This window comes from Jaculus jaculus, chromosome 13 (genome assembly GCF_020740685.1).
Source record: "Jaculus jaculus isolate mJacJac1 chromosome 13, mJacJac1.mat.Y.cur, whole genome shotgun sequence".
Lineage (NCBI taxonomy): Eukaryota > Metazoa > Chordata > Mammalia > Rodentia > Dipodidae > Jaculus > Jaculus jaculus.
Window position 1 is genome coordinate 10,422,679 of NC_059114.1, and position 26,583 is coordinate 10,449,261.

A 26,583-nucleotide genomic window follows, 5' to 3' on the forward strand; every position below is an offset into this window, starting at 1 on the left:
CTGAACAAGGGTCATTAAGCTTTGCAGACAAGTGCCTTAACCATTAAGCCATCTCTCCAGCCCCTTAGCCTGTTTTTGATGCACAAATGTCATGACCTCCCACTGTTTTCAAAGACATGATCAAATCCTATCCACTTCATCTCCTGCCACCATCTTAAGTCTGCACTTCAGCCATGCTTGGCTCATTGACCCTGACTACAAAGGTCCTATCTGATTCTTATATTGTGTTTTTCTCATTATGCAGCATCACCTTATTTATTTTCCCCGGTGCCCAAGACAATACTAGTAAGATACAGACAATCTCATACCTGTTTGTGGAACGGGCCTCATTGTCATGGTCCTTGTTACAGTCTGAACCCAAGAGTGATGAGCATACAGTATGTGCTCAATAAATGTATGCTGAGTAAATGAAACATACAAGTTTCTGTTCTTCTTAATCACTCTTCTGAGAAACTCTTATGCACTTCCTCTACATTTATCTCACCTCTATTCCCACAAGCAATGTTGATTAAATTGTAGGCTCATTTGCATAGTGTGGTGGTTTGATTCAGGTGCCCCCCCCCATAAACTTAGGTGTTCTGAATATGTTTCCAGCTGATGGAGATTTGGGAATTAATATCTCCTGGAGGCAGTGTATTGTTGGGGGTGGGCTTATGGATGTTATAGCCAGTTTCCCCATGCCAATGTTTGCCACATTCTCCTGTTGCTATTATCCACCTTATGTTGGCCAGGGGGTGATGTCCACCCTCTGCTCATGCCATCATTTCCCCCTACCATTGTGGAGTGTCCCCTCGAGTCTGTAAGCAAAAATACCCTCTCCCCTTTTTTGTTTTCCCAAAAGCTGCTCCTGGTCGAGTGATTTCTGCCAGCAATGCGAACCTGACTGCAACACAGAGTAACTGGACTGCAATTATTCAGGCACACCTTTCCCCTTGCAGCAGTTTAAGAGTTGGGAAGGGAGTTCTTTTTTCTTTTTTAGAGAAAAAGTTTCACTCTGGTTGCTTAGGCTGACCTTGAACTTCCCTTACCTCAACCTTCTGAGTCCTGTGAATTCAGATGTATGTCATGTGCCCAGCATTGGCAGCTTCTTAAGCTTTTTAAAGTCTGATTGGCACTTTACCATTCTGATCAAAATAAGCGTTGAGTGCTCTTGTATGCCTACCTTTCCATTAGTCTGGGGGAGTTCACCTAAAGCAGGGGTTATGCCTCTTTCATTATGGTAATGTTGCAAACTAGCACCTGATCTAGTTTATGGGTGAGCACCCAACAGATCCTATGAACACCCAAAAAGATACCGTGGGGCTGAAGGGAAGGCTTAGCAGTTAAGGCGCTTGCCTGAGAAGCCAAAGGACCCAGGTGCGATTCTCCAGGACCCATGTAAGCCAGATGCACAAGGTGATGCATACATTTGGAGTGCATTTGCAGTGGCTGGAGGCCCTGGTGTGCCCATTCTCTTTCTCCCTCTCTCAAATAAATAAGTATATTCCTAAAAATTTTAAAACAAAACTATACCGTGCAGGTTAGTTAAGTCAGGGATTACTAGGTGGGCAAAGACTGAGGGACGGGTAGGCCCAACTGCCACAGACCAATGAATGGAATGGATCAAATTCTCAAAATTTTAATAAACCACCTTGAGATTTTGTTAAAATACAGATTCCTACTTAGAAAGTCTTGGGTGGAGGCTTCACATTTTTGAGAAGCTCCCGGGTGATGTTAATACAGCTGGCCGGCAGGCTACTTTGAACAGCTCATATTCAAGGGGCTCTTCAGGACCAGAGGGCAGCGCGCCCGCGCTGCCTCCTGGGATTTGTAGTCCCTCCAGGCGCTCCCGGGAGGCATCTTTCCCGCAGAAGAACCAGAGCGCCAGAGCCGGAGGGGAGGGGCCCGGCCTAGGCTCGCGCTGAAGGTTTACGTGCTGGGGGCGGGGGTGGCGCGGTACCTGCTTGGGCTCAGTGACGACCGGCGGCGGCGGGGGCACCGCCTGCACAGGTCCGGCCGGCATGACGGCGACGCTCAGGGCTGCCAGTCCGCCTCGGTGTAGACGACAGGGTACGGCGTCACGACGAGACCCTCCGCACCGACGCTACGACGAGTCTGCAAGATGGCGGCTGCCCACGGAGACGCGACGGAGGTCCGAATGACGTACTTCCGGTCCCGCCCTCTTTCGCCGTGGCGTGCTTCCCTCTCCTCCCGGCGGGCTCTGCGGCAGCAGCTGGAGACGCGGTTGCCATGGCAGCGGTCTGGGACCTGAGCTAAGGGGTTTCGAGGAGAGTCAGGCGCTGGCGGGGGCCAGGGGGGAAAGTTGCAAGAACTGGCCAGACACCGAAGCTGAGTCTGCGACGTCGGGGCAGGTGAGCCATTATTGCACATGACCCACTGGACGCCGGGCGCACTCATCTCGCGGCCCTGGCCACAGCCTCACTCCACGGGCCGGTTCTCTTCCCGGGACCCCGCCTTCCAAGCCACCCCCTCTTCCCCGATCCTGCTGCTTGTCTTGGACCTAAATTTTAAAGAGCTGCCCTCTTCTGGGATCCGCCTTACACACCCAACACTCTTAATCCCCACGGGTCTCTTCATTGTTGTTATTGTTATTTTGAAGCAGGGTTTCACTGTAGCCCAAGTTAGACCTGGAACTCACTCTGTAGCCTACGATGTCCTTGAACTCGTGGTAATTCTCCTAGCTCAGCTCCCCTAGTGCTAGGATTAGAGGAGTGAGTCTCCACCCCAGGACATCATTGTTATTATCAATGTAGAGTAATGACGGCTATGATTTGCTGAACATGTGCTGCGAGCCAAAACAAAACCCTCTGTCCAACACTACATGTGTAACATCAGTCTTGGTTTGGTTTAGTTTGGTTTGGTTTGGTTTTTCGAGGTAGGGTCTTGCTGTAGCCTAGGCTGGCCTGGAATTCACTCTGTTGTCACAGGGTGGCCTCAAATTCACTGTGATCCTCTTAACCTTGACCTCCCAAGTGCTGGGATTAAAGGCGTGTGTCACCATGCCTGGCCTAACATCATTTGAAATTTACTTATTAGAGAGAGAGAATGAGCTGCCTCGAGCTACTGCAAATGAACTCCAGATGCATATGCTGCCATGTGCATCTGGCTTAAGTGGGTACTGGGGAACTGAACCTGAGTCTTTAGGCTTCGCAGGCAAGTGCTTTAATTGCTAAGCCTTCTCTCCAGCATCAACGGCATTCTTTGCTTTTATTTTTGTTTGTTTGGGTTTTTCGAGGTAGGGTCTCACTCTGGCTCAGGCTGACCTGGAATTCACCATGTAGTCTCAGGGTGGCCTTGAACTCTCGGTGATCCTCCTACCTCTGCCCCCCGAGTGTTGGGATTAAAGGTGTGTGCCACCACGCCCGGCTTCAATGGCATTCTTTATTGTAAGCTATTTATAGACAAGGACCATGAAGTGAGGAATAAGAGCAAGAATCCATATTCAACCCAGTTTTCTCCACTACTGCTCATGGTTATTACTGTGTCTTCGCTCTATCACTTCTGCGTTCCAAGGGGTCCAGTCAATAGCAATCCCAGGTCAGACTGGCAACTACCATGCAGGCGGGGTTAGAGTTCCCAAATTGTGTTCTTGGTGGTGACCAAATCCCAGTGAGCCCACCTCTTAGGAAGCAGGTATAGTCTTCCCCAGTGGAGTAGGGTGCTAGTTGTTGGGATGGCTTGAATGTTGAGTGGGAATGCAAGAAAGGCTCCTGTTCTTCTCTGGGAGTCATAAAAGCCCCAGGGATGGGGCTGGGAAGAGTGCCCAGGTCAGGCTTGGGGGCTGGAGAGATGGCATAGCAGTTAAGGTGCTTGCTTGCTAAGCCTAAGGACCCAGGTTCAATTCTTCAGGTCCCACATAAGCCAGATGCATATGGTGGTGCATGTGTCGGGCCTGGCACGCCCAGTCTTCCGCCCCCCTTTCCATCTCTCTGTCTCAAATAAATTTAAAATGTTTTTTAAAAAACGTCAAGCTAATAAATATAAAATAAAAATAAAAAGTCAAGCTTGGCAGCATGTGCTTGTAATCCCAGTGCTGCAGAGGCAGGAGGGTCCTTCGTCCAGCCAAATTGGTGGATTTAGTGAGAGACCAGGTCTCAAAAAAAAAAAAAAAAAAAAAAAGCCAGGCATGGTGGTGCATGTTATTAATCCCAGCACTTGGGAGGTCGAGATAGGAGGATTGTCATGAGTTCAAGGCCACCCTGAGACTACATAGTAAATTCCAGGTTGGCCTGGACTAGAACGAGATCCCTACCTCAACAAACAAACAAACAAACAAACACACACAAAAAAACTGAGCATGGTGGTGCACACCTTTAACCCAGAACTCAGGAGGCTCAGCACTCAGGTAGGAGGATCGCTTTGAGTTTGAGGCCAACTTGGAACTATAGAGTGAGTTCTAGGTCAGCCTGGGCTAAAGTGAGACCACACCTCAAGAAAAACAACAACAAAAATAAGGTGAAGGTTACTGAAGAAGACTCTTGATGCTGACCTTTGTCCTCTACATGTATGTGCACACATATGTGCACACCACACACATGCATAGACACACATCTCATTCATATATATATATATATATATATGTATATGTATATGCATATATATTACACACAATGCCCCAATGAATGAACAAAATTAGTTGCTGCCCCTATTAGGGCAATATTGACTCAGTTTCAGTCACCAAAATTCAAACATTACAGAGAGGGCTGGAGAGATTGTTCAGTGGTTACTGTGCTTGCCTGCAAAGCTAGGGACAGGAGCCCAATTCCTCAGTACCCACATAAAGCCAGATGCTCAAGATGGCACATGTATTTGCAGTGGCTAGAGGCTCTGGTGTGCTCATTCTCTCACAGATAAATAAAATATTTTTAATTGTTTATTTATTTGAGAGAGTCAGAGAGAAAGAGGCAAAGAGAGAGAGAGAGAATGGGTGCACCTGGGCCTCTAACCACTGCAAATGAACTCCAAACGCATGCGCTACCTTGTGCATCTGGTTTATGTGGGTCTTGGTGAATTGAACCCAGGTCCTTTGGCTTTGCAGGCTAACGCCTTAACTGCTAAGCCATCTCTACAGCCCAAATAAAACATTTAAATAAAATAATTATAGCCAGGCGTGGTGGTGCATGCCTTTAATCCCAGCACTTGGGAGGCAGAGGTAAGAGGATCGCCATGAGTTCAAGGCCACCCTGAGACTACATAGTGAATTCCAGGTCAGCCTGGACTAGAGTGAGACCTTACCTCGAAAAACTAAAAAAAATAAAAGAATTCAGAGAAAGTTTGTGTCAAAGGCTCCTTCACTTGACACCCATCTAAGTGATTCTCAAACCATGCATCTGTATAATCTCTATTTCCAGATGCAGCAGCATATGGTAACTTTAGGTATTCTGTTGCTAGCATTGACCCCAGAGCCTCGTATGTTGTTAGACAGGTCCTTTACTACCAAGCCACAACTTCAGCCCAACCTTGGGTGGGGGCAGAGTTGAGGTAAGGGTCTTGCTTTAGCCCAGGCTGACCTGGAACTCATTCTGTAGTCTTGGGTTGGCCTCTACTTACAGGGATCCTCTTACCTCTGCCTCCTGAGTGCTGGGATTAAAGGCTTGTGCCATCATGCCCAGCCCAACCTTGGATACTCTTGATGCTTTCATATCTGTTACAGTTTGTGTGAATCAGAATCTCTTGGGAGTTGGTATCCAAGACAGCCCTGGTGAACGGATAAATATTTTTCAGTGCTTCCTGAATATACTCCTTCCCTGGTTGGGGCTTCTTTTTTAATAAAAAAAATTAAGTTTTTTATTCTTATTTATTTATTTGAGAGAGAGAAAGAGGCTGGGGTGGGGGTTGGGGAATGGACATGCCAGGGCCTCCAGCCACTGCAAATTAACTCCTTTGTGTATCTGGCTTACATGGGTCCTGGGGAATTGAACCTGAGTCCGTTGGCTTTGTAGGCAAGTGCCTTAAGTGCTAAGCCACATCGCCAGCCCTTAATGGTATCTTTAATATTTTATTATTTATTTGTATAAGGGAAAACACCAAATTCTCTTGCTGCCATTTTTTAGCATCTGGCTTTACATGGGTGCTGGGGAATTGAACCTGGGCCAGCAGGTTTTGCAAACAAGCACCTTTAACCACTGAGCCATCTCTTCCGCCCCCAGGTTGTAGCCTTCTCGTTTGTTATATTTCCTTCATGCCCTTCTCAGGAGAGAAATCCAGAGTGCATGCTTGCTTGCTTCCTTCCTTTCCTTTCAATTGTTTATTATTTGCTTATATTTTGTTAGACACAGAAAGAGAGAGACAAAGAGAGCTGTGCACCAGGGCCTCAGCCACTGCAATCAAACGCCAGATGCTTGCATCACCTAGTGGGCATGTGCGAACCTGTGCTTGCCTCACCTTTATGCATCTGGCTAATGTGGGATCGGGAGAGTAGAACATGGGTCCTTAGGCTTTGCAGGCAAGTGCTTACATCTCTCTAGCTCCCCCTTTTTTTCAAAGCTTTTCAGGGTGGTCTTGACTGAGACTACATAATGAATTCCAGGTCAGTCTGGGCAAGACCCTACCTGGAAAAACAAAAATTAGCCAGGTGTGGTGGCACACGCCTTTAATCCCAGAAGTTGGGAGGCAGAGGTAGGAGGATTTCCATGAGTTCAAGGCCACCCTGAGACTACAGAATGAATTCCAGGTCAGCCTGGGCTAGAGCAAGACCCTACCTCTGCCTCCCTGCCTTGAAACCCCGCCCCCCATATGCACAAAGTGACCCCTGTGTCCGGAGTTGGCTTGCAGTGGCACTAGGCCCTGGCATGCCTGTTCTCATGCATTCATATTCTTTCTCTCCTTGCAAATAAGTAAAATAATTTAAAAAAGGAAAAGCAGCAGCCACCAGGCATGGTGGCATGCATGCCTTTAATCGCAGCACTCAGGAGGCCATGGTAGGAGGATTGCTATGAGTTCAAGGCTAGCCAGGTCAGCCTGGGCTAGAGCAAAAGCCTGTCTCGGGGTGGCGGGGGGGGGGGGAGAATGAATGAAAAGGACAGGGTGCTCTGAGAATGGGCAATAGAGGACCTCACACCGCCCAAGATACCAGGGGAGGACCACTCTGAGGATGAGATGTTCGGGAAGAGACCTGAGGGAGGTGTCTTATCTGGAGGAAGTAGGCAGGGGCATGTCCTGGATCATGAAACCAGGAAGTGCTCCAAAACTTAGTGCTGGAGGAGCTGTGAGAAGTCTGGAAGCAAGGGGTAAGTTGCTGTGCAGAAATGGCTGAGGTGGAGAGCCAGGCATGGTGGTGTGCACACTTTTAATCCCAGCACTCAGGGAGGCAGAGGTAGGAGGATTTCTGTGTGTTTAAGGACAGCCTGAGACAACAGAGTGAATTCCACATCTGCCTGGGCTAGAGCAAAATTCTACCTTGAAAAACAAACAAAAAAAGAAAAGTTAAAAAAATCTGGACATGGTGGCACACGCTTTTAATCCCAGCACTTCGGAGGCGGAGGTAGGAGGATCACCATGAGTTTGAGGCCACCCTGAGATACATAGTGAATTCCAGGTCAGCCTGGGCTAGAGTAAGACCCTACCTTGAAAAACTAAAAAGAAAAAACAAATGGATTAGGTGGAGCTGGGCAGAAGGAAAGTGAACAAGCCCTTTGGGAGGCTATGGCAGCAGTCTGGAGGTAGGTCAGGAGCAGGGTCAGTGGAGCGCACCCCTGGGACCAGTGTGGTCTGGTTGTGGGATTGACAGCACTTAGAGGAAAGGCTTCAAGGAAAGTGCCCAGAGTCAGGTGTGCTGGCACACACCTTTAGTTCCAGCGCTTGGGAAGCTGAGGTATGGGCATTGACATGAGCTCCAGGTCAGCCTGGGCTAGAGTGAGACCCTGCTTTGAAAAAATAAGAAATAGAAAGGAAGTGTCCCGCTGTGGGTCAAGGCCTGCAGTAACCAGTGGGTACCACGTTCCGAGACGCTGAAAGCAGAGAGAAGAGGTTTAGAAGAGACAGTTCCCAGATGGGCCTGGCCCTCCTAGGGTTGAAGCGGCTGAGAACTGAACACTCCCAAGCAGCTCTTACACTTCAGGGTGGGGCTGCAGTGGTACAAGGAGGTGCTTCCTGCTATTGGGAAGTCCAGGGGTCCGTGCTGACAAGATGGGAGAGATGAGTCGAGGGGGCTCAGTATCCACCCAGCTGCCCAACACCCGCAGGGGTGGAGGGAGCAGGGCCGCAGGAAGGGCCAGGACTGTCCTCACTTTCCCACCTTGGGAAGGCCGTGATTGATTATCCCCATGCCTGTCTTGAGATGTCCACAGGCTCTTGCAAACGGACCAGAAGCATTCTGGGGAGATTCTAGGAATTATAGGAGCTAGGTGTGGCCTCAGGATAAGGATGAGCTTTGTACTTCTCCTGGTACCTTGCCCTGTGAGGAATTTTCCTCAAGTCTTCACAACAACCATATGTGGTTGGAATCATTGCCCCCTCTGTACAGCTGATACAGCTGGTGGCAAAGGGTTTAATGACTTTCTAGCGGCCATGAGGGCAAGGATAGGACTCCGTGTCAGGATGTAATGTGCTCCCTGTCTGTCACCAGAGTGACTAAGTCTTAATATAAGTTTTCAGGCTTTCCTCTCTGACCTTTAGGACTTGTTTTTCCTAAATGTTGGTACAGTTTAAACTTTCTTTGCATTGCCTTTTATTTTTTCCATCTACTTACTCATTTGTCAGTATGCATCCATAATGGGCTAGTCCATAGGCTGGTCATGCTTGGATCCCACAGGGACTGAGTGGCCTGGAGAGACTATTCCATCAGGAAGAGGTCAGGGATGAATTGTTCTAACCAATCCTGGGGGCTTGAGGGAAAGCTCCCTGAAGGAGGTGAAGTCCAGGAACCCTGAGGGGGGATGCTGTGACATGGGAACGGTATGGGGAAGCCTGAGTACACTGGGGACAGAGAGGCAAGACTGCAAAAAGGAGCATGCAGGGCCCATAACTAACTGCTGCTCACAGCTCGTAGCTGAAGCGGGGAGTATGGGGTGCTTGGGAGAACTATGAGGTGAGGACTGTGGCCAGAGGTGGTTACAGGGTCTCCACATGGGAGGAGTGTTAGCAGCAGATCAGGGCCAGATAGGGTTTGGCATAGGTCTCTGGAGCTTAAGTTGGTCAGACAGTAATCATGGAAGGGGTCAGTAAGCAGAGCTACTCTGCAGCATAACAGGGTCAGATAGGATTTGGTACAAATCTCTGGAGCTTAAGTTGATCAGACTGGAGCAGGCTGGTATTGGTCAGCTGGAAGCTGTGGCCATGGTCTAAGCAGAAGATGACAGTGGCTGCCTGTCATGCTGCAGACTTATGTGTGTTTTGGTTGGAGGGGAAGAGGCACTTTGCTGTTTGCATCTAACAAGGTGCCTAGGGCACAAGGGTTCTTGGGAAGGCCTTGGAAAATAGTGGAATGGGCACAGTGTTAGAGGGAGTTAAAGGGAGACTGGCCAAGAGATCAAGAGCTAGGTCCTAAGAGGACTTGCCACCCAGGACTGGAGGGTAAACTTCTCAAGAGCAGAGACGGATGTCTCACTGTGCAGCACCCAGGTGGACTAGGGTTTTTAGAAGATTCCCCCAGAAGACCCACACTGCTGTGGCTGACCAGGATACCTCTGTTCCCACCCCAGGAGCTGTGGGGATGGCACACCTGCTAGGCAGCCAGGCCTGCATAGACAGCCTGCGCAGAGACCTCACTGACCTGCAGGGGACCATCGTGGACGTGTTTTCCCGTGCTGGGCCTGTGCGCTGTCCCTCGTGGAAGTTCCCTGACCGTGTGGCCTGTGACCTTGACATGGTAGCCCTGCTGGAGCACTATGACCACGTGCCAGGTGACCCTGAGTTCACGCAGTTGTCCCACACTGTGCTGCTGGAGCTGGTCATCGACAGGTGAGGCCTTGGCCAGTCCTGGACATCTTGGGATGCTGGAATCTGCTGCTCATTCCAGTAGCCCCTTGTAGGAGTGGTGACTGTAGAGGCAGCACCAGTCACCATGGACTGAACACCTGCCAGGGGCCATAGCTCAGGACACTCAAGGTGCTCTCAGGTCTTACTCTGCGCTCCATGGCTATGCCATGCCATCCTGTCCTGCCTGCCTCAGGGAGTCACTGAGGTCTCCACAGTGCCACAGCTCTGACCACTGTCACCTCGGAGCTTCTGGGTTAGGGATTTCGTAGCTCCTGCTCCATTTCCACCTCAGACCCCTTCCTGGCACCTTGTGCGCTGTAGTCCATCAGTGCATCATGACGCAGGACGTGGGATGCGTTTTCCCAACTTCTGGCTGTGGTGGGAAGAGGCCAGCGGAGTCCCTGAAGCCCGACCACTTCTATGCCATCATTAAATGATATGGCCACTGGCTTCCCACCATCTGGGGACCACAACTTAGGCTCCCATGACCTGCCTGAGATCAGAAGAGGCAGGGTACCTCTCTGCAGCCAGGAGGAGCCCTGAATACAAAAACAGTTGCACCCTCTGAGGAGCTGGGCAGTGTAAGCACGGAGCACTCCTCTCCCAGGGCTCTGCACTGCACTGTACCCCTTGCTGCTGTGGTCCAGCCTCCCATACCCACCAAGTCCCTGTTACTGACCCCTTCCCAGAAAAGCTATTGCGGCTGTATCTCCACCCTGCCAGCCCTCTGCCCACCTTTGGCTAAATTAGCTCGGGCCTCTTCTATGTATAAGTAATTCCTGCCAGAAGCCACTGAGACTGAGCCCAGGAACCCTAGGGTCAGGGCCATGACCTCTAGCCAACAGTGTGGCATTTTAGATCCCCAGGGTTAAGGGTACAAACAGCGCAGCATCTCCTAGCATAGCACCTGTTTGTCTAAGCAGACAGATGGCTGTGCTGAGAACATACTGTGTCTACCTTGCAGTTGCATCCCCACTCCTCATTGCTGCTGTCCACACTGGCCCAGAGGGGCAGGCCTGGAAGAAGTGGCCACCTCCCCAGGGCCCCAGGGGTTTGGCATGAATAATAAGATCTGCAATAAGATCACTTCCCTTCCAAGTATATGTTATAAACAAAGTACCTTTGCTTTTAAAAATTGTTTTTTGGAGCCAGGTGTGGTGGTGCATGCCTTTAATCTCAGCACTCAGGAGGCAGAGGTAGGAGGATCGCGGTGAGTTTGAGGCCTCCCTGAGACTACATAGGTCAACCTGGACTGTGAGACCCTACCTCGAAAAACCAAACCAAAAAAAAAAAAAAATTGTTTTTTTGAGAGGTAGGGTCTCACAGGCTGGCCTCGCACTCACAGCGATCCTCCTACCTCAGCCTCCCAAGTACTGGAATTAAAGGCATGTGCCACCATGCCCAGATTACTCTTGCTCTTAAAATAATTTCTGGACATGCAAATGTCCACTTCCTTTTCCATTACCCCAGTTCCTGTCCATGAGTACCTGCTTCTAATTTTGAACTGTAAGCAGCAACCTAGCTGTCCCGGCCCCGAGTCTCCATTGTCGCAGAGGCAACTCAGCCTGAGTAGGTCTAGAAGAGCATGAGTGTGCCCCTAGCCTGCCCTGCTCACCGAGAACTTACCAAGCACTCAGGATACATCGTGGGTGGGGCCAGGCTGCCTTGCTCATCCCCTAGGTCAAGTGGGGAATCACCAGACAGAAGTGCTGCCTGCCACCCAGGAAGCCCACAAGAGGGCTTCCTGGAGGAGGTGGCCCCTGGTTAAACCTGAAGCTGACCTGGGTCTCCATATCCCTGATGTCTCAACCGTTTTCCCCTCAAGCCAGAACCCCCTAGTTAAGTGGTGTGACACGTGCACTGGCACCAACATCAGCCCGAGCTCACCCCGGCAACTCCCTCGACAGGCTCCTGCTGCTGCTGCAGAGCTGTTCCAGCTACCTGGAAAACCTTGGCTTGGAGCAGGCGATGCCCCGCGCCCGAGATCCAGGACCCTGCATGTCTGTGGGGCTCACAGTGCGGCGCTTCTGGAACAGCCTGCTGAGGCTGGGCAAGCTTTACCAACTGGCGGCTCCCCAGGTAGGTTGTCCACGGCCCCCAATTGTGGTAGCTGCAGTTGCCACACTCCTTGTCCAGCTCCCTGCTGCCCAAAAGGAGCAACACAAACCTCGAGCCTCCCAGATAAGGACCCCGGACTTGACAGCTGAGAATGCAGGCCTCGTGCTCAATGTCTTGGCAACTTTGGAAAACTCCTACCACCTCTGAACCTCAGTTTGTTCATCTATGCAATAGGGGCAGCAAGCTACACTCAATGCAGGCAGTCCCATAATCCTCATGGCCACCCAGTGGGAAAGGACAGCTGTGAGGGAGAGGGAACTAAAAGAGTGGTTACTGGGGCATGAGAGCAAGTAAGGGCCTAGTGACAATCAGTTGCAATTTATCAAGTCACCCTTGTGGTACCATGCTCATGTAATCCTATCAAGCCTGGACCTGGGAAGGGGACAGCAGGAAAGAAGCCTGGGCTTGACAGACTGAATCATGGGAAAAGAGGCAGAAGGGTCTCTGACTGGAGTCGGTATCAGAAAACCACATTAAAGGGTCTGAGCATTGGGCAAGGCTGTCACCAGCATCCCCAGGGAAACAGTTGCCCCCCAGGTCCATTCTCACTTCCCTTCCCTTTCTTTCCCTGACCCCAGAAAAGGCAAAACCCAGGAGAGATTCTCACTGCCAAGCCCATGGCCAAAGGCGAGCCTGCCAGGAGCCCTGAATGTATGACTGCCAAGTTCATCAAACCTCCCTCCCCAGTACCAGGTTTGCCCCATACCTGCCCAGGGCTGCAGACCATCCCTGTCAGAGTGTCCCTGAGGTGCCCAGCCGGGACATCCGAGAACACCAAGAGCGTCCACTCCCAGACCATCGAAACAGCATTGGTACCCTGTGACGCTTGCACCAGTGTCCAGGGCAGTCTTCGAGAGGTGGGCAAGGTGGTCATCAGCTTATGTCAGAGCCAGAACTTGCCCTCATCCTTGGGCCAATTCCAGCAGCTGGTACAGGACAGTATGGGGCTCAGGCCCCTGCCAGCCGCTACCATGGGCCACTGGGCAGCAGAACAGAGCAAAGACCTGACACGCCTCAGTAAGCACGTGGGGGCCCTCACTCAGCTTGTCGGGCCCCTCAGGACCCAGCTAGAGGAGGCTGAGGGGCAGAAGGATGGACTGAGGCAGCAGGTGGGCGAGCTGGAGCAGTCCCTGCTGCAGGAGCAGAGGGAGCGACGGCGGCAGACGGAGGAGGCTGAGCGGCACTTGGCACAGTGGGAGTGTGACAGACAGCAGCTGCTCACAGGTCTGTTCCCCACCCCACAGCCAGAGAGACTTGGTGCCCAAGGGCTTTGCCATAGCTTTGGCATGGTCATCCCCTTCCTTCCACAACCAAGCAGGTCATGAGATAGGATTTTGAGTTCCAATAGTTTTCACAGAAGAGACCCAGGTTGGAGAATGGGCAGGCGAGCGGCTGAGAAGGGAAGGCAGCTACGGAGGGTGTGACCATCAAGCGGGAGACACTGGGCAGCTGAGCTCAGTCACACGTGTGCCTCAGACTTGTCCCATCAGGAAGGGAGGGAGCTGGAGTGTTATCCCACTCTTACTCCTGGTGATTCTTGAAGGTGCTTCAGGTAGCTCGTAGCTCATGTCTCTGGCTCCTCCACTCAACATAGATTCTTCTGCTTTGGCAAAAACTGTTAAGCAAAGAGGTGTAGCCCCTGGCACTGGACGTCCCAAGTGCTCACTGTTCAGAGATCTAGGGGACTAGGGCGAGTCATCATCATTTCCCAGTCTCACCATTGCCTCCGTGGAGGACCCAGGCCCAGAGAAGTGTAGGCATATGGCAGCCAGTCAGGGAGAGTGGAGCAGGGTGCCAGGCCTGCCGCACCCAGCAAAGATGCCTCTCCTCTGCAGGGTACACTGGGCTTGAAGGCCACTGGCAAGCCCAAGTGACTCTCTGAAGAGTCTCTCCATTTCTGCCATAGAAACGTGTGACCTAAAGACAAAGGTGGCCACCCTGGAGGAGCAGCTGAAGGACCAGCAGGAGTCCATGCAGGCTGTGGGTGAGGAGCCCTGCTGTGTGGCTGGGTGTGCACCTTCAGTTTCTGTCAGGACAGAGAAAGGGAACCACAGGAGGGTGAGTCTGACTGTCCACACTGCTGGGTGATGACCCAACCCAGGGTCTCAGTGGGCCGAGAGCACCATCTGTGCTTCAGACACCTTATGGGGTCCAAAACCCCATGCTGCCTGTGGCTGAGGCTTAGAGCTGTGATGTGACCTTCCCTCAGTGTCATGCTGGGTCAGAGGGTACACAGGCTGCCCCTCCCCTTTTGCTCCTGCTTGCTCACTCGGCAGAGGCAAAGTCTCAGGAGCTGCAGGAGGAAGGAGAGCGCAGGGCAGCAGCTGAGAAGCAGGTGCAGGTGCTGGAGGAGCAGGTGCAGGTGCTGGCAGGGCGGCTGGATGGAGCTGGCCAGCAGATCCGCTGGGCCAGCACAGAGCTGGACAAGGAGAAGGCCCGCGTTGACAGCATGGTCCGCCATCAGGAGGTGAGAGGTGCAGTCCAGGCACTGGGCTGCCTGCTCTGCAGCTCTGTCTGCTTACCCCCTTGTCACAACTCCTGATGAGAAGCTGAGGCATGGTCATGTTAAGGAGCTTTGCACAGGCCACACAGCTAGTGAGGCAGAGTCAAGTGTTTCTGTTGAGTGGGTGTCAGTAAATGTGAGTTCCATGGTTCAGGCTAATATGCTGGAGACAGAAGAAAAGCCTGTTTTCCAGAATCTTCTTCAGGTGAGAACTGTGTGTAAATGGAAAGTAGGGGCAATGACAGCATCAGCCAACTGCCATGTAAGGGTTCAGGGTCTGCAAGCATGGAGGGCCTGCCTTGTCCAGATTGGGGTGCATCTCCATGCTATGGTCCCTCTCCCCATCTATGTTCTTCCCTGTATACAGACATGGCACCAGGGGAGATACAGAAATAACTTAGCAGTTAAGGCATTGCTTGCAAAGCCTGATGGCCTGGGTTCAATTCCCCAGTACCCACATAAAGCCAGAGGCACAAAGTGGTGTATGCATCTGGAGTTCCTTTGCAGTGGCAAGAAGCCCTGGTACATCCCTTCCCTTTCTCTCTCCTTCTGCTAGCAAATAAAGAAGTATTTTAAAAAATTTAAAGAAGACATGGCACAAGAGAAAGGCACAGAGAGCCGTAGACACCAAAGCTTCCTCAGGCCCATGTGCCTGGTCTGGTCCTGAGGGTCCCATAGCCACCCTGACCAGTGCATTCCCACTTAGTCTCTGCAGGCCAAACAGCGGGCCCTGCTACAGCAGCTGGACAGCCTGGACCAGGAGCGCGATGAGCTGCGGGGAAGCCTGGATGAGGCTGAGCTTCAGCGGGCTCAGGTGGAGCAGCAGCTGCAGACCCTACAAATGGAGAGAGAGCACAGGCAGTGCCAACTCCAGGCCCAGCAGGTGGGCGAGGGAAGGGGCAGCTCCTTCCCTCTCATCAGAGGAGCCTGCAGTGTCCCTGGTCCCATTTCACGTCTCAGGCCCCATGGGATGGTGTCCCCAGGGGAGCCCGAAGCCCCACTGGGGCCAGGTCTGAGCCTCTCCTCACCTCAGGAGCTGCTGCAGAGCCTGCAGCAAGAGAAGCAGGAGCTGGAACAGGCAAGCACAGACCTGCGGCTGACCGTCTCAGAGCTGCAGCGGGAGGTGGCCGAGCTGAGGGAGAGGGAGCGACTGCTGGTGGCCTTCCCGGACCTCAACAGGCCCACAGAGGCTCAAATCGAAAGTAGGGGACTGGGGGTGCTGCTGAGTTCATGCTGGGGCCTTGGTGGGTGACTTGTCGAGCAATTTACTATACCTCTCTGGCCTGTCCAAAACAGGTAGCCTTGGAAGAAATTTACTTTTACTTTATTGCCAATTTTTTTTTGCGTTCTAGGACACACCTAACTCTCAAGTCCTAAAACTACAGTTATCACCTTCACAGTGGGTGGTGACAGGAACGGGACCAAGGCCTCAGAAGATGAAAGGCCTAGGACAATGCCCAGCAGCCCTTTCCCCCATCCTGAGGCCCTGTCCAATTAGGCACAAGCAGCAGACCCAGTGAGCTGGGGATCACAGATTATCATCTCTCTGCAGGCTCTGGCGATGTTACCTACGACATGGAGAGGCAAGTGCAGGCCAACAATATCCGTATCCAGGTACTGAAGGAGGAGAATGGGCGACTCCAGTCAATGCTGACCAAAATCCAAGAGGTGGCCCAGCAGGGAGGCCTCAAGGTGAGCTTGGGGGCTTGGAGGAGGCACCTACCTGGCTGAGGTCTTTAGATTGCCCTGGGGGCCTGCCTCATGGCATGTGGCTTTAGACCACATTTCTCCAAAGTTACTTTCTTACTCAGTGTGGTGTGATGCTATTAAAGACCCTGGCTGGGCCTTTCAGCTCCAGATAGCTTTAAAGCCTCATTTTCTTACTTTAGATCCTCATCAGAGGAACAGTATTGCCTGCTTGAGGGTTTGCAGGTGGGGACCACCCTGAATGACCTTCCAAGCCCTGCTCCTTGGTGGAAAAGACAGTGGGGCAGGGGCTTGGGCTGTGCCTCCGTCCTTGCTTATGACACCCCCAGAACAGTGTGTGTGGGGGGGAATACTGGGTCCTTGAGCTTGCCTTTCTTTGCAGCTGATCCCACAGGACCAGCTCTGGTCCCCTCCCCACAAGGACATCCAGGGAGCAGCACCCCCAGCACAGGCCCAGAGTGCATCCTCTCGGTGAGTGAGGCTTATCCTGAGGCAAGGCAGATGGGTGGTGTGGTCCCCTTGTTCCCAAGGACACCTGTGACTCGGTCCTCCCTCAGGCCTGTGAGCAGGAAGCACCCTCTTGGCAGCAGAACAGGCAGTGCAGGCAAGACCCCGCCTGGCCGGCCTCAAGCATCCCCAGCCCAGCAGCCCAGCAGCAAGCCTTCCCCAGAGAACAGGACTGTCTCAGCGACCTGTGCCCAGAACCCCATCCGGGCCTTGGCCAGGCTCAGGAGGAGACTCTCGCCGAGCCGGGGTCAGTCTGGCTGTATACACCAGTCCCAGGAGCGGCCCATGTAGCCTGCAGCAAGGGCGGGTGGGGCTGGAGGGCTGCTAGCTGGCAAATCCCGCATGGAATAAAACGCCAGCCACCGGCCCGCAGCGACCTGGCCTCAGCATGGCTAAGCAGCTACAACAACCTCCCCTCCTTATTGGGCAGGGTAGTCTACGACCCCACCATGAAGGTCATCAGCCAGTAGTAACCCGCCTCCTCCCTGACAGGAACGGTGGGAAAGAAGCTCCTCATCCCTGGGCCAGGTGAAGAGCAGCCTTTTCACCCCACAGCAAAGACCAAGGGGTAACCCTGGACTTACTGACCAGCACCAAGAAAGGTCAGGGTGGGGGTGTGCAGGCTAAGGGCCAGGGAGGACATGTGAGGCAAGCAAGGAATCAGAGGCCAAGACCCTGCCTCTGGCTCTCCAGGGAAGGCTGAGAACAGTGCTGCCTCGGCCTTTTACCTTGGCTCTGAACCCAGGACTGGGGCATCAGAACTGAGGGCAACAGGCATCTCTCACTAAGGAACTCCTCACCTTTAGGGACTCTTGTAGTTCATCAAAGTTCCCTTCAAGTCCTGTAGGTCAGAGTCCTGTGAGGCCACCAAAGGCATGGCCAGGGCTTGGGATGCCTTAGCCACACACAGTTTGATTGAGACCTTTACCTCAGAGCCCATCCAGTTCAGGATGTCATCAGCCACTTTCTTTAGGAAGCCATTGACCTGTCTCGAATCACCTAGTCTCCATGGAAGGTGGTCACCCTGTTGGAGAAGACCCAGCCCTGGGACACGCTCCTTGGTACAAGGCCTCACCCAAGTCCAGGGGACAGGCCCTCTCACAGCAGAGCCTCTCAGGTCTCCACTGACTCAGTGTCTTTTCTTATCTCTCATTGCTGCGGGTTTGGAATCCAGATCCTTGCAAGTGTGTTGGCACATGCCTATAATGCCATACCAGCCTTCAGGAAGCTGAGGCAGGAGGATCATGAGTTTCAAGTCAGACTAGTTATATAGGGAGATTGCCTCAAAAAAAAAAAAAAAAAAAAAAAAAAAAGCACCAAACACTCCAGAAGTGTAGGCCTTGCATGGCCAGGCCCTCTGCTGAGGGTGCTAGGATGCCAGTCAAGTTACCACCCAGGGTGTGCTCCACTCAGAGGCTCTGGGAAAGAACCCCCTTCCAAACTCATGCTGGTTACTGACAGAATTGAACATGTAGGGCTGTAGGACTGAAGTCCTTGTGGCCACCTTGCTCTCATCCCCCATCTTCAAGTCAGCAGCAGAAAATGTCTCCTGCGCTAAATGCCCGGCACTTTGACACTTCTTCCACCAGCCAGGGCAGCTCTGCTTCTCATGGGCCCATGTGCCAATCAGATGCTTTTCTTCTCTTAAGACCCACTGTGTACTCACAGGGGTAAAACCCCTTAGAGACTGTAAGGCAGGGACCGTGAGGACCATCAGAATTCCACCTACCACCAGCAGTCGAACCCAAGATAATTTTTGTTTTTGACTCATGTAGCCTAAACTTGTACTTGCTATATAGCTGAGACTGGCCTTAAACTCCTAATTTTCCTGCCTCCCATGGGCTGGGAATACAGGCATGTGCCATCATACCTGGCTTTTATTTATTTTAATTTTATTTATTTATTTGAGAGAGAGGGAGAACAGGCATGCCAGGGCCTCCAGCCACTGATAATGAACTCCAGATGCATGTGCTACCTTGTGCATGTGGCTTACGTGGGTCCTGAGGAATCGAACCAAGGTCCTTTGGCTTTGCAGGCAAGTGACTTAACCACTAAGCCATCTCTCTAGCCCTTTATTTATTTATTTGGTTTTTTGAGGTAGAGTCTTGCCCAGGCTGACCTGGAATTCACTATGTTATCTCAGGGTGGCCTCGAACTCACTCCTACTTCTGCCTCCCCAGTGCTGGGATTAAAGGTGTGTGCCACCACGCCTGGCTTCAGCCCTTTATTTTTTTTAAAGCAGTCTGACCTTGAATATTGATCTTTTTGCTTCTGTCTCCACAGTGGTAAGTATGTGCTACCTTGCCCAGCTCATTTTAAAATCTTAAAACAGAGGGGCGTGGTGGCACATACCTTTAATCCCAGCACTGGGGAGGTAGGAGGATCGCCATGATTTTAGGCTACCCTGAGACTACATAGTGAACTCCAGGTCAGCCTGAACTAAAGTGAGACCCTACCTCAAAAATACAAAAATAGCCAGGCATGGTGGCACATGCCTTTAATCCCAGCACTCGGGAGGCAGAGGTAGGAGGATTGCTGGGAGTTCGAGGCCACCCTGAGACTACATAGTGAATTCCAGGTCAGCCTGGGCTAGAGTGAGACCCTACCTCGAAAACCAAAAATAAATAAATAAATAAAACAAAAATAAATAAAATCTTAAAACAAATTTTACATCTTAAAATATATTTCATGTTTATTTTATTATTAAAACTTCCCCACCCCAACTGTTTTTGTTTTAAAAAATGGATGTCCTTGGAAGATGCACCACATTTATCCTGTGGCTTCAAGTATCCCGGTCAAGCAACATGTAGTCCAACCAAGAAGTGCAGCACTCAATTTCTAAGGCCTCTGATTCCAGCTAGATTGGGGGTGGAGCCCAGCTGGACAGGCAGCAAGACCCATGACTCCCAGTGCCCAAGATGAGGACAGCGGGCAGTTAACCTCACAGCCTTGATTTGACCAAGCTGTATCTAGAAAGATGGTCAGTCCAGTAGGCCCCAAAACCACACAGCATTTCCCTCCTCCTACCCACCAATAAATAGCATAAAACTCAGCCATTGTAGCCCCAGAACACTGGGGAGAGATGTACTGGCCACATTCTCCTTCCTCAGAGCCCTGGGAGCTGCCTGTGAAGAGGGCAGACACAGACGTCCCAGGATTGCAGACAGACTGCTTCATTGCTGCAAAGTCTTGGCTCTGCCTCCTTAGCCTGAGGCACTGAGTCCCTCTTACCCAGCACAGGCATGGTGGAGTCTTTCCTCTGCCCACAGGGCTGACTGGCCTTTCCATCCCACCATCCTCTCTCTCTCTCCAGGAGCCCAGGCTGCAGGCCAGGAGGGATCCATTCCCCGTGAAGAGTCCCCACTGGGGTTGGGGTTAGTCGTCGGAGTAGCGGTTCCCTGCAGCAGGGGAGGAAGAGCAGGAGGGACGCATCAGGTGGGGTCAGCAGCCATGGGTCCAGGGACCCGCCTGGCCTATGGTGCTCACCCAGTACATTGAACTTGCACAGCGGGCAAGTCTGCTGCAGCATCAGCCAGGGGTCCACGCAGTCTCTGTGGAACTCGTGCTTACACGGCAGCACCCGGAGCCACTGCAGGGTGGGGAAGAGGGCCTCAGGATCCATATAGGGGCGAGGCCCACGCCCCTCACAAGCTGGGCGCTGAGCATCCCCAAGGTCTACCCCTCTGTCCTGCTCTTGGCAGCCCTGGCGGGGACTGGGAGAAGGACCTGTTGGGAGTGTTCCAGGGACTCTCTGGAATCTGATTGGGGACATCATAGGTCAGCTGATGGCTGATCTCATCCAGGTACTAACCTGCTTGTTACAGAAGTAGTCCAGGCAAACAGCACAAGTCTCAGTGCCAGGGTCTGGGAGACCTTGTGCTGCCCTGCTCAGCCGGCAGCGCCGGGTCTTGAGGGATGCCAGTCTTCGAACCACCTGGCGCTTGAACAGGTCCCCCTGTGGGAAAAGGACAGTCATAGTCTTCCAGGCCCAGAGGCTGGAGACACCAGGGCTTCCACAGTCTCTCACCTGGCCTCCGGGTTCCTGCTGGCTCTGCCGGGATGCCTGTCGCTGGGCTTGGACCACGAGGCCTGTGCACAGGAGCATGGCCACCAACAGGATGGCATTCCATAGCTGCTGCAGGGGCTTCTGCGGAGGGAGGCAGGTATCAAGGGGCTGGGCCATGCCACAAGCTTCCTCCAGGAACATGCACGCTCCGGAATGCCAAGGGCCAGGCAAGAGACATGAGACAAGAGATTGAGGGCTTCTGTCTCTACCGGCTTCTCACTTGTCCTTCTGAAGTCTCCATCCCTCCACTACCTACTGTGCAGCTTGTCCTGGACCCAGTTACACTGACCCTCAGCATCCTGCGGCCCCAGCCCCACCCTACCCTTCATCCTGGCCTGTCCTCAGGCCCCGCTGTGCTCCACTCACCTTCATCCAGGCTGAATGGTCACACCTGAAGTCCCTTTCCCGGCTCTGTGGCTCTGCTGTCCTAGAGACCTCACAGCCCCTCCTCCATCCTGTGATCGTCCACCCTTTCACAGCACCCACCCATTTTTCACCACAGGCCGAGGAACCTCACCTGCAAACCTGACCCTGTTGCATGCCTTCCTGTCTCCATCTTTGTCCCTTCTCCTTCCCTATCTTAAGAAACCTTTCATATACTTCCTTATCCTAAGAAATCTTGGGCTGGAGAGATGGCTTAGCAGTTAAGGCATTTGCCTGCAAAGCCAAAGGACCTTGGTTCGATTCCCCAGGACCTACGTAAACCAGCTGCACAAAGTGGCGCATGCATCTGGAGTTCGCTTGTAGTGGCTGGAGGCCCTGGTGTACCCATTCTCTCTCTCTCTCTCTCTCTCTCTCTCTCTCTCTCTCAAATAAATAAATTAATAATAAAATTCTTTTGAAAAAGAAATGTGCCAGGCCTGGTTGCACATGCCTTTAATCCCAGCACTCAGGAGGCAGAGGTAACTGTGGAGAGTTCAAGGCTACCCTGAGACTACATAGTGAATTCCAGGTCAGGCCAGAGTGAGACCCTACCTCAAGAAAAAAAAACAAAAAAGGATGTGGTTCAGCACAGCTTCCAGATAACATGCTAAAGTTCTGGACTGCCACAGGCACTAAATAGCCAGTGCAGGATGGTGACCCATGGACCCTAGAGTCAGGGATGACAGCCCAGTGCTCCTCAGGCCTACTACCTAAGATGCTTGTCCAGCCACCTTTTGGACATTGCTTTGCAGGTGCCACACAACACTTGCCCGGGCCACTCCCATCTGTGCTGGCAGCATTGCTATGGCTGGGCACCTTTGTCTTTTGTACCAGACAACCTCACCCTCTCACTGTAATTCCCAATGCAAGGCAAAAAAGAAAGAAAGAAAAAGGGGCTAGAGAGATTGCTTAGTGGTTAAGATACTTACTTGCCTGCAAAGCCAAAGGACCCAGGTTTGATTCCCCAGGACCCATGTAAGTTAGATATACAAGGTGAAGCATGCGTCTGGAGTTCGTTTGCAGTGGCTGAAGGTCCTGGCACACCCACCCCCCAACCTCTCTTAACTAAAAAAATATTTAAAAATAAAAAAATTGAGCTGGACATGGTGGCATACGCCTTAAATCCCAGCACTTGGGAGGCAGATGTAGGAAGATCGTTGTGAGTTCAAGGCCACACTGAGACTACATAGTGAATTCCAGATCAGTCTGGGCTAGAGTGAGACCCTACCTCGAAAAATAAAAAAAATGAAAGAAAGAATACAAGTGGGTGATAGAGCTGTGAACACTACTGAGCAGGAGAACATGACAGGAACCGCTGTGCATGACTCTGGGTCACCTGGCCAGGTGCCATGCTGAGTGTCCACCGATACCATGTTACTAAACAGAACAGCTCTTTGAGGTGAGGAGGGCTGTCCCCACCATCAAGGCAGGGAGTAACCACAGGATACAGGAGATAAGGTGGATCTGTGGTCCCACCTGAGCTTGTTTCCGGGATCCTGTACAAATCCACTGGGACTCACCTGCTCCTGGGCCCGACTGCCTCCCAGGCACACCAAGTCCTGCCAGCCTCCGTAGCCATCCTTAGAGAGGCCACAGGTGGTCCATAGGGTAAGCTTCCACTCGATGTTGGCCGACAGAGACTCTCCACTGGTGATCTCAGCTGTAGCCTGAGTCCTCCTGGGTGGCAGAATCAAAAAGGGACCACATTCATCCACCTTGCTCTGGTGGAAACCCTAGAATATCACTGTTGCAGGCCTGCTCCAGCTCACAGGCCTTTCTCGGCTATTGGTTTTTCCAGTTCTTGCCCAGTCAGGCATCTGGTTTCCTCATGTTGGGCCAGTCCTCTCTGTATATATGTCCTCTTCTTTCTCCAGGCTCTGGCTCCCCTTTTGCATCCCCTTCCCATTTTCAACCATGGATAATAGTTTTAGGACTCCCAAGACACAAAAACACATACATACATACACACATACATACACACACACACACACACACACACACATGCACACACACTACAGAGCCCACAGGAGAGCCAGGGGACCCTCAGCACCCGGGCTTCCAAGCCCAAATCCCAACTCACTGCAATAGTGCCTCCAACAGCTTGGTGACATTGGAAGAATAATGGAGGACGATCACTGGCCTGAGCAGAAGCTGGGATATGTCCAGCTGCAGGGGACAGGGAGGTCAGGAGGCCTTGGTCCCCATTCCTCAACCTGCTCCCCCCTCACAGCCTGCCCCAGTTTACCTCTCGGACCACATTGTGGTTCAGGATGAGGAGAAGCAAAGCAGAGGCTCCCAGGAAGAGGGCCCGTCGCATCTGCAGGACAGGAAGTAGGAGAGTAGCGTGCAACCTGCCACCACACACCTGTCTCATCACTGGTGGCCCAAGTTCTGGAGTAAGCATGTCCTCTGGACAAACTAGTGTGTGTGAGGCCAGAACAGAAACTTCCACTCCATTCCATTCTGAAGAATCCAGCTTTCTCTGGTCCTGGCAGGGCTGTGTCCTCACTGACTCCCATCTCACTCTCTCAGAACTGGTACAGCTTCCTGAGCAACTGCTTTTCCTCCTCCTATCTCCTTGCTTCCACACAATACTGCCTACACTCTCCATGCTGGGGTCTCCTGACCCACTCCGGTCCAGGGCTTCTCTGGTGGCCTTCTTATAGGCCACCTGATCGTCTGGCTCAATCACATGCTTTTAAAAACATTTTATTTGGCCAGGCGTGGTGGCGCACACCTTTAATCCCAGCACTCAGGAGGCAAAGGTGGCAGGATTGCCATGAGTTCAAGGCCACCCTGGGACTACATAGTGAATTCCAGATCAGCCTGAGCTAGAGTGAGATCCTACCTCAAAAAACATATATGGCAGGTAGAGAGAGAGAAAAAGGGCACACCAGGGTCTCCAGCCACTGTAAAGTTTACGTGGGTACTGGAGAATTGAACCCGGGTCCTTAGCCTTCGCAGGCAAGTGCCTTAAACGATATGCCAAATCAGATACTTTGAATTCCCTTTCCATCCACCGATCCCCCCTCCTCCATATACACCCCTTGCACCTGCTGGACCAGAGCCTTGGGATAGGCCTGGCGGCCACTGCCCTGATTTTCCTGGTGGAACTGGGCCGCCTGGTCCTTGCCCACATATGCCACTGCAATCCAGCCTTCTGCGGGCACTTCTTCCTCAGCTTCCAGGGCATCCATCTGCGTAACGAGGGACCACAGAGCAGAGGGAGGGGGCACCAAGGGGAGGTGGAAGAAACAGATCAGGGTTTGGAAAGGAGTTTCGAGGAGGACATATGGATCTCAGGTTTTGTGAAAGCCCTGAATGCTGGGGACCAGGGGAGCATCACTGGGCGGTCTGGGGGTGTAGGGGCTTGATCAACGATGAAGACGGGGTTCTGGGTCCGAGGTAGGTTTAGTGAAGCAAGGTAGCGCTCACCAGCAGCAGGCGGCCGCCCAGCGGAGGCCCCGGGTCGGCTTCGGGGCCGATCCGGACGCCCTCCAGGATCAGAGCGTCCAGCCGAGGAAGCCTCACGTCCACTCGCACGGCGCGGGCTCCACCCCGCCCCGCCCGGGCCGTCGGCTCGCTGCCATCCGCCGCGGCCCCGGGTCCCGCCAGGCCCAGCCACAGCGGCAATAGGGGCAGCAGGAGCAGTAGCGGCGACGGCGGCGACGACGGAGGAGGAGGAGGAGGCGGAGGAGGCGGCGACCTCAGCGCAGGGCGAGCGGCGGGACCCATGGTCACACCGGCGAGCTAGCGAGGGAAGCACCGGCGGACGAGGGAGGGAGAGGACGGAGCGAGGCCGCGGCCCGCCTGGGCGGGGCGTGGCAGGGTAGCGTGAGGGGCGGGGCGTGACGGCGAGGGGGCGGGGCCAAGGCCGGCCGGGGCGGGGCATAGCTTGGGAAGGGGCGGGTTCGCGCGCGCCTCCTGGTGGCCACCAAGAAACCTGCCACTGTCGGCGGCCCAGGGGAGCTGGGAAAGGGGGCGGAGCCCGGTGGCGATGCTCACGTTTGTTAGTGCGGTGTGGGCGGAGGACTGAGACAGAAGGACAAGAGTGAGGGACCTCTGGGCTGAATATCCCACGGTGTGGACAGGTCCATGTCACACTCCCCTCTTCCTTGAGCCAATATTTCTTTCCTTCTCTCTCTCTCTCTCTCTTTTTTGTTTTTCGAGGTGGTATCTCACTCTAGCCCAGGCTGTCCTGGAACTCACTATATAGCCTCAGGATGGCCTCGAATTCGCAGTAATCCTCCTGCCTCTGCCTCCCAAGTGCTGGGATTAAAGGCGTGGGCCATCGGCGAGCCATTATTTCTTTATAGGATCAAACGTGTGAAACAGATGGGGGAGATTGGGACAAGGATCCTAGAGGAAAAACTGGACAGGGGCTAGGGGGCATGAGGCTGGATAAAACAAGCAAATCTTGGGCTGGAGAGATGGCTTAGCGGTTAAGCGCTTGCCTGTGAAGCGTAAGGACCCCGGTTCGAGGCTCCCCAGGTCCCACGTTAGCCAGATGCACAAGGGGGCGCACGCATCTGGAGTTCGTTTGCAGAGGCTGGAAGCCCTGGCGCGCCCATTCTCTCTCTCCCTCTATCTGTCTTTCTCTCTGTGTCTGTCGCTCTCAAATAAAATAAATAAAAAAAATTATAAAAAATATAAAATTAAATAAAATTAAAAAAACAAGCAAATCTTTTTAGAAAATGTATTTTGGGAGGGCTGGAGATAGGGTCAGTGGTTAAGGTACTAGCCTGAAAAGCCTATGGACTGGAGTTCAATTCCCCAGTAACTACATAGAGCCAGATGCACAAAGTGGTGCATGTATCTGGAGTTCGTTTGCAATGGCTGGGAGACCCTGGCCTGCCCAATTCTCTCTGTCTTCTCTCTGCCTCTTTCCCTGCTTGCAAATAAATAATATTATTTTAGGTCACGGGATGAGGGGGGGAGCCTGCAGCGCCTCTGCCGCCAGCGCCCGGGCTCTGTGGCTCCTGGGCCAGGACGAGCGCCCGGAACCCCTGCTTCAACCGTGGGAGAAGTCCTGATGGTTCGGCGGGCCCTGGACGCCTCAACCTCTGGAGGAATTTAGGAAGATTTTAAGTGCATGATGTAGAAGATGAATTCTTCCTCCTCCACCATGAATGAACAACCTGACGCTCTGTCAGTAGTTAACCAGCTACGGGATTTAGCGGCAGATCCGCTAGATAGAAGAGCCATCGTCCAAGATCAGGGATGTCTGCCTGGCCTGATTTTGTTTATGGACCATCCCAACCCCCCTGTTGCGCATTCAGCTTTGCTTGCTCTTAGATACTTGGCAGAATGTCGTGCAAACAGAGACAAGATGAAAGGAGAA

At 52.6% G+C, this 26,583-nt stretch overlaps 3 protein-coding genes across 8 annotated transcripts in view; 1 reads left to right on the forward strand and 2 right to left on the reverse strand.

Moving 5' to 3' along the window:
* Sf3a1 (splicing factor 3a subunit 1) overlaps positions 1-2,099 on the reverse strand; it is a 28,599-nt gene extending 26,500 nt beyond the window's left edge. Inside the window, exon 1 of the mRNA XM_004664062.3 lies at positions 1,940-2,099. Coding sequence (XP_004664119.1) covers positions 1,940-2,002 — 63 coding nt within the window. The 5' untranslated portion in view covers positions 2,003-2,099. The remainder of the gene's footprint in view (positions 1-1,939) is intronic.
* On the forward strand, positions 1,913-21,519 carry Ccdc157 (coiled-coil domain containing 157). 5 transcript variants are annotated; one of them, XM_045132052.1, is made up of 12 exons: positions 1,918-2,351; positions 9,642-9,900; positions 11,826-11,997; positions 12,615-13,260; positions 13,943-14,020; positions 14,313-14,503; positions 15,246-15,422; positions 15,573-15,741; positions 16,092-16,231; positions 16,629-16,717; positions 16,804-17,000; positions 20,067-21,519. In XM_045132052.1, exons 2-12 carry the CDS (start codon positions 9,653-9,655, stop codon positions 20,249-20,251), a joined length of 2,292 nt encoding a protein of 763 aa, XP_044987987.1. In that variant the 5' UTR covers positions 1,918-2,351; positions 9,642-9,652; the 3' UTR covers positions 20,252-21,519. The 5 variants fall into 5 exon arrangements, with proteins under 5 accessions (XP_044987990.1, XP_044987989.1, XP_044987987.1 ...); XM_045132053.1 differs by lacking the exon at positions 20,067-21,519 and adding an exon at positions 17,246-18,045 and having other exon boundaries at positions 1,919-2,351; XM_045132055.1 differs by lacking the exons at positions 15,573-15,741; positions 20,067-21,519 and adding an exon at positions 17,246-18,050 and having other exon boundaries at positions 1,913-2,351; positions 13,943-14,094.
* Positions 19,419-25,052, reverse strand: Rnf215 (ring finger protein 215). Of its 2 annotated transcripts, none has more exons than XM_045132056.1 (9): positions 24,678-25,052; positions 24,311-24,439; positions 23,488-23,559; positions 23,323-23,408; positions 22,763-22,919; positions 20,781-20,900; positions 20,565-20,708; positions 20,240-20,342; positions 19,419-20,151 (listed from the first exon to the last, which is right to left on the reverse strand). In XM_045132056.1, the coding sequence occupies exons 1-9, from the start codon at positions 24,975-24,977 to the stop codon at positions 20,129-20,131; spliced, it is 1,134 nt and encodes a 377-aa protein (XP_044987991.1). In that variant the 5' UTR covers positions 24,978-25,052; the 3' UTR covers positions 19,419-20,128. The 2 variants fall into 2 exon arrangements, with proteins under 2 accessions (XP_044987991.1, XP_004664122.1); XM_004664065.2 differs by having other exon boundaries at positions 24,296-24,439; positions 24,678-25,049.
* Positions 25,053-26,583: the final 1,531 nt, after the last annotated feature.

What these genes read in the sequence shown, in the direction of transcription:
- Ccdc157 (XM_045132052.1), top strand. Translation starts at nt 9,653, where the DNA reads ATGGCACACCTGCTAGGCAGCCAGGCCTGCATAGACAGCCTGCGCAGA. An exon ending in GGAGTCCATGCAGGCTGTGG is followed by an intron (nt 14,021 to 14,312) that starts GTGAGGAGCCCT and finishes CTCACTCGGCAG; the next exon opens with AGGCAAAGTCTCAGGAGCTG. An exon ending in GCATGGTCCGCCATCAGGAG is followed by an intron (nt 14,504 to 15,245) that starts GTGAGAGGTGCA and finishes ATTCCCACTTAG; the next exon opens with TCTCTGCAGGCCAAACAGCG.
- Rnf215 (XM_004664065.2), bottom strand. Translation starts at nt 24,977, where the DNA reads ATGGGTCCCGCCGCTCGCCCTGCGCTGAGGTCGCCGCCTCCTCCGCCT. An exon ending in TGGGCGGCCGCCTGCTGCTG is followed by an intron (nt 24,440 to 24,677) that starts GTGAGCGCTACC and finishes CTCGTTACGCAG; the next exon opens with ATGGATGCCCTGGAAGCTGA. An exon ending in AGCAGGAACCCGGAGGCCAG is followed by an intron (nt 20,709 to 20,780) that starts GTGAGAGACTGT and finishes CTTTTCCCACAG; the next exon opens with GGGGACCTGTTCAAGCGCCA.